The sequence below is a fragment of the Limanda limanda genome, chromosome 18 (assembly GCF_963576545.1).
Source record: "Limanda limanda chromosome 18, fLimLim1.1, whole genome shotgun sequence".
Classification (NCBI taxonomy): Eukaryota; Metazoa; Chordata; class Actinopteri; order Pleuronectiformes; family Pleuronectidae; genus Limanda; species Limanda limanda.
In genome coordinates this window covers 2,625,260-2,642,074 of record NC_083653.1, presented here as the reverse complement: position 1 = coordinate 2,642,074, position 16,815 = coordinate 2,625,260, and the positions used below count along the sequence as shown (strand labels likewise).

At 40.8% G+C, this 16,815-nt stretch overlaps 1 protein-coding gene across 1 annotated transcript; it reads left to right on the top strand.

Moving 5' to 3' along the window:
• Positions 1-3,087: 3,087 nt before the first annotated feature.
• Positions 3,088-13,411, top strand: trim54 (tripartite motif containing 54). The gene is made up of 8 exons (XM_061091813.1): positions 3,088-3,456; positions 3,615-3,793; positions 6,535-6,712; positions 8,851-8,946; positions 9,594-9,827; positions 10,704-10,726; positions 11,758-11,882; positions 12,314-13,411. The coding sequence occupies exons 1-8, from the start codon at positions 3,265-3,267 to the stop codon at positions 12,382-12,384; spliced, it is 1,098 nt and encodes a 365-aa protein (XP_060947796.1). The 5' UTR covers positions 3,088-3,264; the 3' UTR covers positions 12,385-13,411.
• Positions 13,412-16,815: the final 3,404 nt, after the last annotated feature.

Genomic DNA, 16,815 nt, shown 5'->3' with positions numbered 1-16,815 from the left:
AAAGTCTTAAAGTAGCTCATATTAAAAGTACTTAAGTATCAAAAGTATCTGGTGTTGAAATGTACTTAAGTATCAAAAGTACAAGTACAAGTACCAAAATTAAAAATGCAAAGTGCTTTTTATAGTAGTCCTATACAGACACAAAACAACCCACAATGTTTCTCCTCAAGATTTATCTCAACTGACTGAAAAATTATAACAACAATAGGAATATAATGTATGTAATGTATAATTTTACAAATTTTGAACCCTAGATGAGAGAGAGAGAGAGAGAGAGAGAGAGAGAGAGAGAGAGAGAGAACCAACCTCCGCTGCTCAAGTAACGAGCCAGTTTGAGAATGTAAGAAGTAGAAAGTACACATATTTTTGTTCAAATGTAACAAGTAAAAGTAAAAAGTCATCAGGAAAATAAATACTCAAGTAAAGTACAGATATGTGAAAAATCTACTTAAGTACAGTAACAAAGTATTTCTACTTCGTTACTTCCCACCACTGAGATTAAGATACATTTATTTATCCCACACACATGCACAAGCACACTCATGCAAGGAGGGAAATGTAACCTCTGCTTTTAACCATCTGGTGCAGGACACACAGAGCAGTGAGCAGCCGTGTACGGCGCCCGGGGAGCAGATGTTGGGGGAGTAAGGTGCCTTGCTCAGGGGCACTAGACAGGGTAGGGAGAATCCTCTTGGATTTTTGGACAGATCAATACAGGTTCGTCTTTTTGTTGTTTCTCCGTGGAGTCGAACCAGAGACCTTTCCTGCCCATAGTCCAAGTTTCTGCCACTAGTCCACCGCCTCTCCAAATCTAAATCCAAATCTACTCAACATGTATGATGAAAGGGGGGGCACAAAACACTTCAGGAGTCTGCCTGATTCCTCTGTGATCCACACATGGTACAGGTGTATATATTTTAGATGTGTATATTTTATTTCTATTTACATTTTTTTTGTATTCTATTTTATCCTATTTTATTTTTATTTTTCTGTCTGCTTAAGTATTCTGAGCATTGTCATAAGAGAGCCTGTGACCCAAGCATTTCATTGCAAGCGACTGCTTAATGTAATTGTTGTGTACATGACAATAAACTCTTGAATCTTGAATCTTGAATCTTGAATGAACGTGAGGATCACAGAGGACATTCAGGTTAAAGAACATGGTGTAAATGAAGCCGTTAACTGAGATAGTTCAAATAAATCCTCCATAGAAAGATGCAAGATGTCCACAAAGAGACACAGAAGGATGAAACGAGAGAAGCAGGACAACAAAAAATAGACAAGAGGACAAAATGACCCCAAAGAAACATGTAATAACCTTCGAGATGAAAAGGTTACAACAAAACCAGCAAAGAAAGATAAAAGAAGACCATAAAGTGTTTCCATACAGAGAATGTATACAGAAGATCTCTGGCACCTCCAGTCAACATTCCTAAAAACATGCTGTGTATGAATGTGTGTGAATATGTGAAGACGCACACATTCGAACAATACATTTGCAATGTGAAGCCCTTTGTGTTGTGTTGATAAGAGTTTGAAAACGCCACAATACAAACATGACCACAACTTTCACAGGTTAGTCCAGTTTAGCAACTTATTTTCAGAAATCAATGACAAAAATCGCATTTTATTTTGAAGTTAGAGTCTTTCATTTCCGGTACAATCGTGCAATTCACTGCACATTGCGTCACGACGACGTCACTCCGCTGGCGGGTGAAAGGGGGGGCACGTGCATCAGCAACTTCTCAACATCTGGAGTTTGTTCTAAAGAGTTTTATAGTTTTATTTTGACAGTGTGGGAAGTGGAACATGCACATGGTCAGATTCATATTTAATACAGTGACCACGTGTTCCTAAAGTTCAGTGACCACGTGTTCCTAAAAGTTTAAACACAGTGACCACGTGGTCCTGAAAGTTGAAGACTCATTGGCAAATAGAAAATAACACAACAACAAATAACAAACCACAACAGCTGCAGATTAAAGGGCTTCTATCTCTACAACAGGTTGAGCAACACTTGTTGGTTCAGCTCTGTCGTGTCAACATGATGAGTCATGAAGAAAGATAAATAAAGGAGACATTATTTATTTATTATTTATAAAGAACCAGAGGTGAACAAAGGGATGTACAATAAAAAAAAAACACAAAGAGAGAAATACAAGAATAAAACAGGATGAATAAAATAAAGTAAAATAAAAGAAATAGCTAAGAAGTGAATTTAAAACAATTAAGGACACTCTGGTAAAACTTGTGAGTCTTCATCTTAACCTATAATGTTTTAACAGAAGGAGAACATTTAATTGTAATTGGTAAACGTCCTTAAGTTGTTTTTATCAACATCATAGCATTTATTTAATTTTGGTTTAATGCTAGTCTATATTATTTTATTATTTACTTGTATTTCACATCGGGACTTCCTTAAAATGAATCAAAATGCAGTTAATAATTAAAAAATCAGATTTAATTAATTTATTGTGCAACACTTTGATCAGTTGTTTTTAAATGTGTTTTATAAATAGACTTGACTTGATTAAATGTGGTAAAGTCTCAGGAGCAGCTGGTCCGAGGATCCCGGAGATCTGGAATATTAAACGCTTTAAATACGAGAACCTTATTCTATATTTGACACGGAGCCGATGAAAGACCCTGAACGCAGCACAAAGCTGACGTGTGATATGTCAGGTTTGTGTTGTGGAGGAACTTCCTGAGAACTGGGATCAGCCTGTTCATGTGGAGGGGTTCATGGCCGTCAGAGGTTGTGTTCCCTCAGCAGGATCCACTCGGATGTTTCAGAAAACATGATAATCTGATCCCTGCTCTCTGACCACTGTCCTGATCCTCTGCCCCCCCCACCCTGTGCCCGGCGGCTGTGGAACGCAGTTTAGACAGTAACCCAAGCCTGAACAAACCCAGCAGCTAAAAATACCAACAGTCAACAGAGCGCTGGCTGCTGTGGGCCGGAGACAGGGGGCATGGGAGGGTCTTCACATCAGGGTTGGCAGAGGGGTAAAGGGGGGGGACAGCTGGGGAAAGAGACGGAGCTGCTGCAAAAAACACAGAGAAAATACGACTTGAAGCAAAGTTTAATCAACTTTTTACGGAGCAGATCGCAGGAGAAGTGAAGACGGATGAGCACCGAGCTGCGTGAGGCCTGAACCCGAGAAGACCGAGCTGGAATCTCCTCCACCTTGTGTTTCTGGAAGCTTCCACTCGTTATCCTCTCCTGTCTCCTCCGATCCGTCGCTCTCTGCCCCCCCGGAGGCGATGACCTTTGCCCCCGGCTTCAGGCCCCCCTCAGCAGGCCGCTCCGGGCCCGGTGCCGGAGGAGGAGCCACCATGGAGAACCTGGAGAAGCAGCTGATCTGCCCCGTGTGCCTGGAGATGTTCTCCAAGCCCGTGGTCATCCTGCCCTGCCAGCACAACCTCTGCCGCAAGTGCGCCAACGACATCTTCCACGTGAGCCTCAGCAGATTCTAAGCGATTATTATATTCAGGTTTTTAATACAAATTTAAAGGTGCACCCCACCTCAAACTTCTCGTCTGAGAGAGTGACCCCCTGTGGTCGAGGTCGAGGCCGCAGCTCGGTCTTCTTCATACGTTTCCTCTGTTCCCAGTCAGCTAACCCTCTGTGGCAGAGCCGCGGCTCCTCCAGCATCGCGGCCAGCGGCGGCCGCTTCCGCTGTCCCTCATGTCGCCACGAGGTGGCGCTGGACCGGCACGGCGTGTTCGGCCTGCAGAGGAACCTGCTGGTGGAGAACATCATCGACATCTACAGGCAGCAGGAGTCCTCCAGGTGTGTGTGCACTCGTTTTCATCACCTCTTTGGGACCAGTAGACCTCATGGGGACCAACACTCAATCCTGGTTGAGGTCAGATGGGAACTGTGGTTAGTTTAAAGAAAGGTTTGAATTAGTCATTTAGGGATAAGGTTTTTGTTAGGCAGCAGGTTTTGAAGTCTTAATAGCACTGGATTTTAACTGTAATATTGAGTGATAACCACCAGGGGGCAGTGCGTTATTACTGCCTCTATAACTAAAGTTCTTCGTCTGCAGGGAAACAAACATACTTTACTCACTTGTCACTTTTTCACAGCAGACAATTCAACCAACAGTAGCCAGTGTCTCTCAGTAAGTAATGATTGTGTGTTGGTGGAAATCAGCTTGAAAGGATAATTACATTTAATTAAATTGAATTCAGATGATACACTCAGAGCTGTAATGTTGTATCTGACCTTTTATTCTTCTGCAGAGATTTAGATTCACCTGAATAATTGATTTATTGTATATATTTTTTACTTTATTATATATAATTTGTCTGATTGAGGTCATATCTTTGTTGATACACGTTGAACATGTATTTTATTTTGATTAAATCTTTATCTTATCATTCAGTGTCATTGAGATTTAAGACGTCACCTGAGAACAGGTGAAATTCACAATCAGCAAATAAACACAACACGATAAAGTATTAATAAATAAAGTCAACACAACAATGACTTAATTAGAACAATTACAGGAATCATATTGCAGCATATTCCATTAAAACACACATTGCAGAGTGCAGGTGTATGAATGTGAGATGTAGCGACTGGTTTTAAATGAGAGAAGAGAATAGAAGCTTCAGATGAGTTTGCATAAATAATATAAAAACTAAATGTTCCACGTAAAGAAACCTCTTCAGTGCATCTACCTCTGTTTCATCAGTGTGCACACTCACTACAACTCTACTCTGATAATTAAGTCGTCACGGGTGTAAATCTGTCACTTTCACACCAAAATAGAAGCTAAATGAGTCACTGGTAGAGAGAGAGAGAGAGAGAGAGAGAGAGAGAGAGAGAGAGAGAGAGAGAGAGAGAGAGAGAGAGAGAGAGAGAGAGAGAAAGAGAGAGAGAGATGTTGGCATCCATTAGAGACAGAAGGGCAGGGGTCTCCTCATTATCTGCGGGGGCTAAAATAGACGCGATTGTTCACAGCGACGTTCACAAATGTTCTGTAACTTGTAGTTTCTCATAATTTTTTCACGGGTGGAAACATTTCTCATGACTTAATCATGGTTTGTGTCGGGGACATGCACGTCAGAGGACAAAGGACTGTGATGTTGCATAAACTCTGGATTCCACCGAGCAGCCGTTTGCTTTTCAGGAGGCTTCACACGCCGAAGCCGGTTTCCGAGCACATACGTGTGCGTGTGCCAGCGTGTCTTCAGAGACAGCTCTGACAGGCCGGTGTTCAGGAGCAGGTTATTTCTGATCATAAGATAATTACATGTTTGGCAGTGAAAGGATCAATCATGTATGTTCCATGTTCACAGCGACACATCTGAGAGGAAGAGTGGGGTAGAATCACACAAAAACACATTCTGAGATATACTACACTATACTATACTATGCTAAACTATACTATACACTGTGTCTACTACTTTGCTATAATACACTATACTACACTATACTATACTACAGTACACTATGCTGTACTATACTATACACTGTGTCTACTACTTTGCTATAATACACTATACTACACTATACTATACTACAGTACACTATGCTGTACTATACTATACACTGTGTCTACTACTTTGCTATAATATACTATACTACACTATACTATACTACAGTACACTATGCTGTACTATACTATACACTGTGTCTACTACTTTGCTATAATACACTATACTACACTATACTATACTACAGTACACTATGCTGTACTACAGCACACTATGCTGTACTATACTATACACTGTGTCTACTACTTTGCTATAATATACTATACTACACTATACTATACTACAGTACACTATGCTGTACTATACTATACACTGTGTCTACTACTTTGCTATAATATACTATACTACACTATACTATACACTGTGTCTACTACTTTGCTATAATATACTATACTACACTATACTATACTACAGTACACTATGCTGTACTATACTATACACTGTGTCTACTACTTTGCTATAATACACTATACTATACTACAGTACACTATGCTGTACTATACTATACACTGTGTCTACTACTTTGCTATAATACACTATACTTTATTATGATGTGCTATGCTTTAATTTAATATACTATGGAACGCTATGATATACAATACTATACAAAACTATACTCTCTTATGCTGTGGTATGCTATATGTTGCTCTGCAAAGCTATACTAAACTATAATATACTATAGTATATATACTATACTATACTGCACCATACTGTACTAATGTGCTATACTATACTAACACTCTGACATGCTGTGTAAAGCTATCATAGACTATACTATACTTTACTATGCTATAGAAAATATGTCCAAGCAACAAAATGTTGTGATATTGTTTAAAGCCACAGTTTGGCACAAGCAGGAGCCAGTTACAGAATCTGAAGGTGAAGTCGATGAGTCCTGCTCTTAAACTGAAAGATCACACTCCTGAAAAAAGAGAGAAACTCAAAAAACCTGCATCAGCTCCGTGTCCAGAGGAGGTTTAATAACAAATCCTGTAAATTCACCTTTTAGAGTGTTTTTTCCTCCAGGCTTGTAAACATGAAGCCCGAGCAGCAGCAGCAGCTGATGTGTGACGACCACGAAGAGGAGAAGATCAACATCTACTGTCTGTCGTGTCAGACGCCGACCTGCTCCATGTGCAAAGTGTTCGGGCGACACAAAGACTGCGAGGTGGCTCCGCTCGGCAGCGTCTACGTGAGGCAGAAGGTGATTCAGCAGCCGATCCAACACCGAACACTCTCACTCATGATACTGTTTATTATATTGAGGTCGGTATTCTAATCTCTGTGCATGATATCGAAGGAGAAATGATTTAAATTCCAGGTTTCTCATGTGACCAAATCCGAATGGTGATGATTTGACCCGTAATGACCTCATACTGAGCATCTTGTGACCTATGACCTCACACAGTTCCCTCAGTTTCCTCTGGTTCACCTCACACGACACCACCTCACCTCAGGTCACTGTCAGACAAACACACCGGGGGAAACCCGGAGGTGAGCTGGCAGCTTCCCGAGGAGTCGCACACGCTCACGACTGAAGCGGGAGCTTGTTTAAAGGTCAAAGGACGATCACAGAATATATACAACCGTCCAAACTCCAGGCGAGCGTGAGCGTGTAGGTGGTGACTTCTCATAACGGACGATGGCCTTTAGGAACCAAACCTCCTTCTTTTTTTAAGACTTCTATTCGTCTATTTCTGTTTCCTCTCCTGCTCGGATAGTTTGCAAATAGATACTGAATCTGAACTGAAATCAGGACACATCTGGTCATGCAGCCATTTAAAGGTCAGCTACAGTGACACCAAACATCGTTTTCGTGAGAAATCCAACCTATTGTCATATTTGTGTAAAAACTACAGCCTGACCGATATAAAACGGTAACAAATTCAGAAAAAAACAACATATATATATTAGGGCTGGGCAAGTTAACGCGTTAATTTTGAGTTAACTCATTACTTATTTAACTCAGACAATTATTTTATCTCGCATTAACTCAGGTTTGATTATTTATAGTTTTATTGTGAAAGTCAGGCTTTTATTCTGTGAAAGTCTGTTGCTGACTGCTGTGGAACCGGAAAAAAGAAAATAATAATAATACATTTTTTATAACGAAGAGGATAACATTAATGCCCTGGCAGTGGCATTGAGCTTTAACTTTGTATTTGCTTTGATAACATTGTTAAGTTTTAAGATTTACACTGAATATTTTATTTAACTGCTACTGTATTAAATGCTGATGTTAAAAGTGTTTGCACAACAAATGTTTTGGCACTTTCGTTCATATGGCAGAACATTGAAAATAAAATTGCGCTATACACTACTTTTTAATTCATTATTGGATTTTGCGTATACAAATGCGATTAATCGTGATTAATCAGGGAAATCATGCGATTAATCGCGATTAAAACTTTTAATCGTTGCCCAGCCCTAATATATATATATATATATATATTTTTTTTTACAATGATCCCTTAGATGTTGTTTTTCGAACCCTTATGATAAATAAATGTAATCAGGGTTTGATGAAGTCTGAGAGTCACGATGAGATATCAGTTCTTTAAACAAGCAATTTAGTGACAGCAGATGTGAACCAGCTAAGATCAGAGCTGGAACACCTCATGGAACCAAATCACCGCGGTAATCACGATTAATAAAGATTAAAGATTCAACTCACCGTCTTTCATCGGTCACCATGAAACTGTTTCATCCTTAAACACCAACAAATACATATAGTTTCAATTCAGAAAAGAAATATTGTTTTTAGATCAAATGTAAACATAAATCTGTGAAATAAAAGTTTTCATATCAGCAAAGACTTGATCAGCTCATCGACTCACAAAGTCACACAAAGTCACACAAAGACAAAGTGCAGCAGTGTTGTTATGCAGCGTCCGGTGTCGTTGACATTTCAGCGCCGGCGTCTCCGTCTCTGAATCACTCATCTGAAATTCAGATGAGGCCGAGGAAAGCTGTTGATCATCTCAATGAAACAGTTCATTTCATAAAACAATGTGTGTGGTTTGATTTTTGGCTCAAATCCATAAGAACAGAGAGTTTGTTTCGCTGATGACACGTTAATACTGTGAATCAGCAGCTGAAACATCTATGACAGCGTGAAGTGATGAAGACGAGTTGGTGTGAAGCTTTAAACCGATGCAGGTCGGTGACTCATGCTGCTTCAGCTGGAGACAGACGTCCTCATTAGAAAGTTCCCACAGTGCATTTCCTCTTTAACTTTTCACCAACATGTGGATCCGCAGACAGACGCTCGTGTCGACGGGTCGAGAGTCGATCAGAGATTCAGGAGTTTGTTCAGGGAGAAACTTTTGGTTCTGTTTGCAGACGGAGCTCAGCGACGCCATCGCCATCCTGGTCGCCAGCAACGACAACATCCAGGCGGCCATCTCTCAGCTGGAGGAAATATGTCGCACTGTGGAGGTTAAACACACACACACACACACACACTCAATTTATTTTTAAATATAATATTTGGACATTGAATATTAAAGGTAAATGTCAATTGGCTTTTCCAGAGCTTTCAACCACATCTTATGATCTTACTCAAGAACAAAAGCTCATCATATCTGATTAAACCTACTTGGAATTCGACCTTGTGGTTGCACGCCGCCACCAACCAGCGCGGTTTCACTCTGTATTCTCTCTTCTTCACTGTGACCTTTGACCTTTGACCACTGAAATCTTATCATTTCATCTTTGAGTCCAAGTGACAACTGGTCAAAACGTGAAGAGGTTCTCTAAAGGCAACCTTGAGAAATCATGTTCAAGAGACAAAAAACATTTGTGAGACACCCTTGACCTTTGACCTTTGAACACTGAAATCAAATCAGTTCATCTGTGAGAACAAGTGAACGTTTGTGCCAAATTTGAACGGATTCTCTTGAGGCGTGGTTAAAATAACACGTTCACAAGGCAAACAAATGATCAAACTGACCTTTGACCTTTTCATCTGTTTAGCAGAATTACACTAAATTAGGGAGGAGCTCAGAACATTTCGGTGAGGATCTGGATCAGGGGGCGGATCTTTAACAGGACGTCATATATACTGAATTAATTCCCGCTTCCAGGATGGCGGCCGGCGGCAGAGAGAGCAGCTCGCCGCCCACTTCGCCGGCCTGGTGTGCGTCCTGGAGGAGCGGAAGCAGGAGCTGGTCGGTCGCATCTCCAGAGAACAGGACGAGAAGCTGAAGCACCTGCGAGGCCTCATCCGTCGGCACGGCGACCACCAGGAGGCCGCGGTGACGCTGGTGGAGTCGGGGATTCAGTCCATGGACGAGCCGCACATGCCTCTGTTCATACAGGTGGGCGGAGCCTCACACCAGATCAGAATCAGAGTCAGAATTCTTTTAATTGCCAATTATATTTACACACATTTGGATTTTACTTGGTGTGGTTGGTGCATTGGACATAAAACAACAATCGGACATAAAACAACAACATGTGCTGTTGTTGTTATGGTCTGAGACTGATGCTCATCATTATCATGTTATCAGGCTCCACCCCCATAAATTTAAATTGTACGCAAATCGAAAACATTTCAAATTTTTATACATGTCTCATTTATTTGCTCAAATAACTGCAGTGATTTCTGCTCAGTCAAAAGACAATGGACAAGATTTCATGATCTATTTAATTAAGGATTCATTTATTAAACTACTTCCATTGGCATGAATTGAAATAAAGATTTTACAACTTGTCTCAAAAAAGGCATTAACCATAATGATAATAATCATAACAACTTCTTCTGCCTCCCTGAATACAAAGAGCTTCAGTTAATCGTTGTTCGAACAGTCGAGACACAATTTGAGAATAGATTAAAAAGCAGGAGAAGGTGACACGTTGACTGAGGAGTCGACTTCACACAGTTCGCTCCGTCCTTGTTGTCGTTATTAAATCCAGAATCTTCACGTCTCGTCTGCGTCAGCGTCTCCTCGGAGGAAACTCTGTTTGTTCTGAGTCTCAGGTGTCGCTGTTTTATATTCGGCCTCACGCTCCGTCAGAGCAGCTGCTGGAGGAGATGGAGGCGCTGGTGAGACAGCCGGTAAACGCCAGCACGCCGTCCTGGAAGCGTTTCTTAAAGCTTCTATTTCACACGCTGACACATGTTCGTGGATCCAAGGATCTGAAGAACAATGTGATTCATTTCATCCTTTTCCTCTGTTCTGTCTCCTTCACAGAGCGCCACCGTCCTCCTGGAGAAGTAAGTCCACCTTGTCCTGATTCTGCATGAAACCTTTAATTAAATCATCGGTTCTAACTCGTCCCAGGGTCGTCTGTCTCCTACAGGTGCCGGTTTCTGATCTACACATTTAATACAAAGAGGCTATATTATCTATTTAAGGATTTATTATCAGGCTCAGATTTCAGTATTTTCTTCTTGTCTATCACCAAGACAAATTCCAATTAACTGGGTTCATGGGGCAATAAAGTATCAAGTCAAACATCAGACTTAATTAGATACATTTCACTGAAAATATGTAATTTGACTTCTTTGAAATGATAATTAAACTGAGGAATTGATCCATTTAACAATGTTTTTACTTCAGTTTTCATCCTTCACAGGTCACATGTTCCTCATGTGACCTTCTACTCTGCAATGTCATCACACATTTACAAACCTGAGGACACACACACGGATTGAGATGCAGATACACAACTCTCCACACAGACACACACACACACTACAACACTGGTCACATAGTTTGTCAAATCCAACACAAATGTATTTCTTTAACAGGGTCCAGAACATTGTGATTCAAATACATGAAACAAGGACAGATGGGAAAACACCTTTGGTCCTTTCATTTACTATTAGACAGTGTGTGTGTGTGTGTGTGTGTGTGTGCGTGTGTGTCCGTGTGTCCGTGTGTCTGAACATGTGTGTCGGACGTTTAGTCATTTCTTATATATTATGTAGACGATGATCCTCCTGCTGCCAAGAGATCGAAAATTCAAACCCTGCAGGCGTCAGCGCTCGGCCTCACGGGAGCTGGACTGAGATCAGTGTGTGTTTGGTTCATCGATACGTCGACAAATCGATAACTTGAGACACGGACGTTCGCCCGGTTCAATGTTTATCTGTCAAATTCACTGATTCACAAGAGTCTGTTTTATTTCTTCTCTGCAGTTTCATTGAAATAGATCAAATCAGACGTAAACACTATGACATCAATGCTTTTGGTCCCTGGAAAATAAATGTGATCAAATAAAAGGATGTGTGTGTGTCGACAGAATGGCGGTGACGGCGAGGGCTTCGACCCTGGAGCGTCCGGAGCTCGGCTTCGAGAGCATGAGCCACTTCTCCATCGACACCGACAACCTGACGGACATGTTACAGAACATGGACTTCTGCTCTGGTACTTAGCTCGAGATGAGAGAGGGATCGTTTGAGGGAGGAGAAGAAAATATACATGTTACAGATGTGATAGTTTGGACGGAACATCTGTTCTTCGTATGGAGGAAGGATCCAGATCCTCTTAAAGAATCAGTTTGTTTAAACGTCGTGTTCTGCTCACAAACTGCACATGTTTGATAAATAATAAATTTCACTCAGTCAACATCTCACACAGGGAAACAAAGCCCTCGAGGATTAGACACAATTTCCTTTAGGCTCCATTTACACAGGTTCAAATAGAGCTGTTTACTGTGTGTGTGTGTGTGTGTGTGTGTGTGTGTGTGTGTGTGTGTGTGTGTGTGTGTGTGTGTGTGTGTGTGTGTGTGTGTGTGTGTGTGTGTGTGTGTGTGTGTGTGTGTGTGTGTGTGTGTGTGTGTGTGTGTTTGTTTCCAGGTGTGGGAGATGAAGAGGATTCTGAAGACGTGAGAGAAGAATCAGAACCTGACTTTGGCTGCAGATACTGAGACCTTCATGCCTTAAGGGGACAGAGAGAGTTCAGTCTCCTCATGAAAACCACATTTAAATTCACTAGATCCACTTTTTCATTTGGATCATCACTAATTTACACAAACTCATAAACATCACTTCCATAAATATGATTTTTTTTGTATTGTTCTGTAATAAAACAACAGAACTATTGCAGATCTCTTGATGTTACAAAGAGTGAAGAAAGATCCAAATCTTCATTCGTTCACCGCTGACTTCTTCTTCAGTTGTCAGTGCATGTTCATGATTTTTGGGGGCGGAGCTTGGACAGAAGGGGAGGGGATTTGTTTTTCCAGGATTACCAACCCGAGTTTAAAGGATCCCTTTGTATCAGCTGTGGAAGAATAAATTGCTTCACAAGATTTTAAAAAGCTCAAATCTCTCAGTGAACATCTTGGAGACTTGACGTCTCCAACAACTGAAACAGTGCAAATGTGTCAGAGCCTGTTTATAGATGTTCTGATGAATTGTAATATTTGAGTGGACGTGTGAAATCATCACTCAACCAGGCCGCTTACGTAAAGTGAGCAGAGAGGGAAGGATTCCCCTCGTCCACTCGGGAGAGGAGACGGCATCAGTGTGTTCATGCTGAGTCAACAACAACAACAACAACAGCAACAACAACATTCCTCCTCCGAGCAGGGACATGAGGCCTGGGAGAGTCACTGGTGATTATTGCGTCGTGGGACGATGACAATGATCTCATCTTCTTCGTCCTTTGTTCCTCGCTGCAGGTCCCTGCTGCTGCGGTGCTGAGGAAACCAGACGGAGACCGAGGTTCATCACAATCCTCCAGGAAATGAATCCACACAACATCTATCAATCCATCAGGCAAATTCTATTTGTGCAGAAGTCATATTCACAGTCTCAATTCGGGGGATTCAACTTTGAGTATAAGTATAAATGAGGAGGTATATTGTACATATATATCCAACGACTGAGCACGAGGTCTCCTGGGAAGAAGTCGAGTCAGTCACATGCATTGATGAGATGTTAGAGTGATGAAGAGGAAGAGGAGGAGGAGGAGGAGGAGGAGGAGGAGGAGGAGGAGGAGGAGGAGGAGGAGGAGGAGGAGGAGGAGGAGGAGGAGGAGAAGCTCCACGTGTCCCCCCTGACAATCTAGAGCTGGTCCAACCCGAAACGGCTCAAACCCATAATCTGTATCCCAAAGGCATGTTTTAAGTCGACTCTTAAACGTAGAGAAGGAGATTCCAGAAGAGAAAATGAATGGTCAGAAATCGTACATTCATAAACCTCATGCGTGTGTTTTCATCCTTCGTTTCCTTTTGTTCATTGTGTGTAAATATATCCGCCTGTGTGTAGCTGACAGGAAACGTACAGTGGATTTAATTCTGTGGGAGAGAAAAGATTTCCTTCATGTGTGTTTTCATTCAGGACTTAAAGCTCTTATCCAGCAGAGGATCCTGTGAAGTCCACAGTGTTTGAGGTGTGTCCGTTCTATAACTCGTGTAGTAACATGTTACGTAAATAAAAATCAAACTTTTGAGAGAGAAATTCTGTCTTTGAATTGAGATTTTATTAAGAAACATCAATTTACTGAGGTTAGAGCGATAAAGCTGTTTATTGTCTTTTATTTTATGAATGCAGAAGAAGAATTGTGCTTTTTTTATAAATAAATAATAAAAACAGAACGACTGTATAGGTTGAGCAGGATGTAGAAATGAGTGGGAAGATAATCTTATTACTGTAGGTATTGAAATGATGTTGTTTTTGTTTGTGGGGGGGATTCTGAAAGAATGTGTGTGTACGTGTGTGTGTCTGTGTGTGTACATGTGTGTGTCTGTGTGTGTGTGTGTGTGTGTGTGACCAGGACACGAGCCATGAGAAAAACAGGAAAGAAGAAATGGTTCACGGTATAAACACAAACGATGGAATCTGACAAATCAGAAGATAGCTTTTATGTCTCATTAACTGTTTTTTTTATTTATTCACTGTTTCTGCTTGTTTGTAGTTTTTTTTGCATTTTTATTGTCATTGATTGCATATTAATAAAAGCTTTGAAACATTTGAAAAATAGTATTTTGACGAAAATAAATATTTGTATTGTGTTTTCACGTATTTTGTGAATAAACATCATCTGTTAATAGACTCTAATATTTAACTTCATGATTCATATACAGTATTTGTTTTCTCTGCCTTCTTCTGAATCAACGTCTGGATTTTATTAGTGGAATTATACTCTCAAATATAAAGTAAAGACAAGTTAATTTAGCTGAACTCTGGTTTATTCAGAGAATTATACGTTGATGAATGAACACTGTCCCTATTCCATAATAAATATATTAAATACACGTGACTAGAACGTTTTGCTGATTCACAAACCTCCGAGCTCTCGTTGGTCCGAGGCTCTTTTCCTCTTTTCCTCCTCTCAGTTCTCGTCTGTGAGTTTTCCAGATTAACAGAGTTTTGAGTTTGATGACACTCGTCCGGCTGTGATCTCCGTGATGTGGAGTCGAGTGTAAAACACAATGAGCAGAGGACGAGGAATCACACCCACAGTTCAGACTGAGTCAGAGAATTTCACTTTGAACTTTCACTTCCATCGTTTCTGATCCGATCGTCACAAACGATGCAGCGAGAAAACTCAACCGACTTTCAGAGGAATTCATTAACTGGGATTTGTTTAGATTCATTCTATCGTTACCTCAGTTTGCAGGATTTCTCAAAAACTACTGAAACGACTTACATGATATTTTGTGTGGGTCTGGAATTTCTTTCACTTTCTTCATTGATTTATTTTATTTTCGCCACGATACACAAAATGATTTGATTAACCTTGAGATTTGATTGAGTAGTTTGACATTTTTGGAAATGTATTTCAGTCTTCGTCAAGGGTCAGATAAGAAGATTAGCACTCATGTCCTTTACTTGGCTGGTTAGCTTAGCTTAGCACAAAGACTGGAAACAGGGGGGAACTGCTAGCCGGCCTCTGTCCAAAGGTTTGTTTGTTTGTGCGTTTATTCACCGTATAACACAAAACCTGCCGGAAAGATTTCCACGAAACTTGATTGAAAGATGTTGTTCATCAAAATCAAGTGAAGCCACTGAGCTGAGTCAGATTCAATTTTAATTTTTCTTTTGTGGATGTTGGAAATTTGACCTGATGTTTGTGCTTCAGAAATCCATGTATCAACAAAATATCAGGATTCAGCCGTTTGACGAAATACTTTCTCACAACTAAGTTGTCACTCTCGTCTTATCACAAATAGAAGAACATTAGAGGACGGGGACAATAAGATGTATTGCATACTCTCGTAGTTTAAACCCGTTCATAACAGAATCAAACAGGAACGTTTTTTCTTGTACTCCAAACTCTTTTATTATAAAATATAAATGGCAAAAAAGCAGATTTTGTTCTTTTCATTTGCTAAAACAGAGAGAAGGTGATCGGAGTCAGACACGAGCATTCACAGTCAAATCAAGCTTTTTTTGTGTTTTTTTTACATGTAGGTTTGCATGCGACAGTTGTTACAGAACAGGTGAGGCTGCTCCACATGGGGACACAGAGAGGACAAAGGGACGCTGATGGTGTTGGACAGAGGAGTTCTTCAGCCTCAGAGGACAAAACCACATTAGATTCTGGAGCAAAGATGTGAAACAACCAAGTTACACTCAACAGAAGTTCTTTTTAAATTCTCCTCGGCACAAGAAAGTTCAATTTAGGCTCGAAACACACCAGGTTTTCTCAGAATTTTCACTAATTAAACATAATCTGATTAGTTTGGGGTCTGAATCTGCAGATCTAAGATTCGTCTTTGTTAATATATAAGAAAACCTTATTTTAAAAGGTCAGAGTTCCGCCTCGTTTAATTCATCAGGGAAAATGTCTGTGAGTTCAGGTTCTTGTCTGGTTCTAATCTCATGGAGGGTTCCAGTAATTACATGATCCATAATGTAACTCTCATTATTCACACAGATTTCATCGCCGAGGGTAAATATCACCGTCCTAATTAACACCAGGGTCACACGGCACACTGAGGAGAAATGGGTTCTGCTCCAGTTTAATCAAATGTCAAACTTTAATTTAACCCGCTGATTAATTCAAATGCAAATGACTTGTCAGTGAAGATACTTCAGTTGAAAACCTTCCTCACATGAAGCAGGAACCAGCGAGTGTGACCTGATGGAGCACAGACATGATACAGAAGTGGAGAAGAATGTGAAGACCAGTGATGATTCCTTTTGTCCACCAGGAGTCCAGCAGTGTGGAGGGGATGGGGTTGGGGGGGGGGATTGATGGGTGAAGAAGGGGTGTGGGTGAGAGGGGAATGGGGGAGGGGGTGTCTGAGAAGTCCGTTCCCATATTCTCCAACAAAGTTCTTAAACAACACCTAAGGTTTTACACTGTACTCGCATATGCTGTGGTGCGTAATTTGGCACCAGCTGTG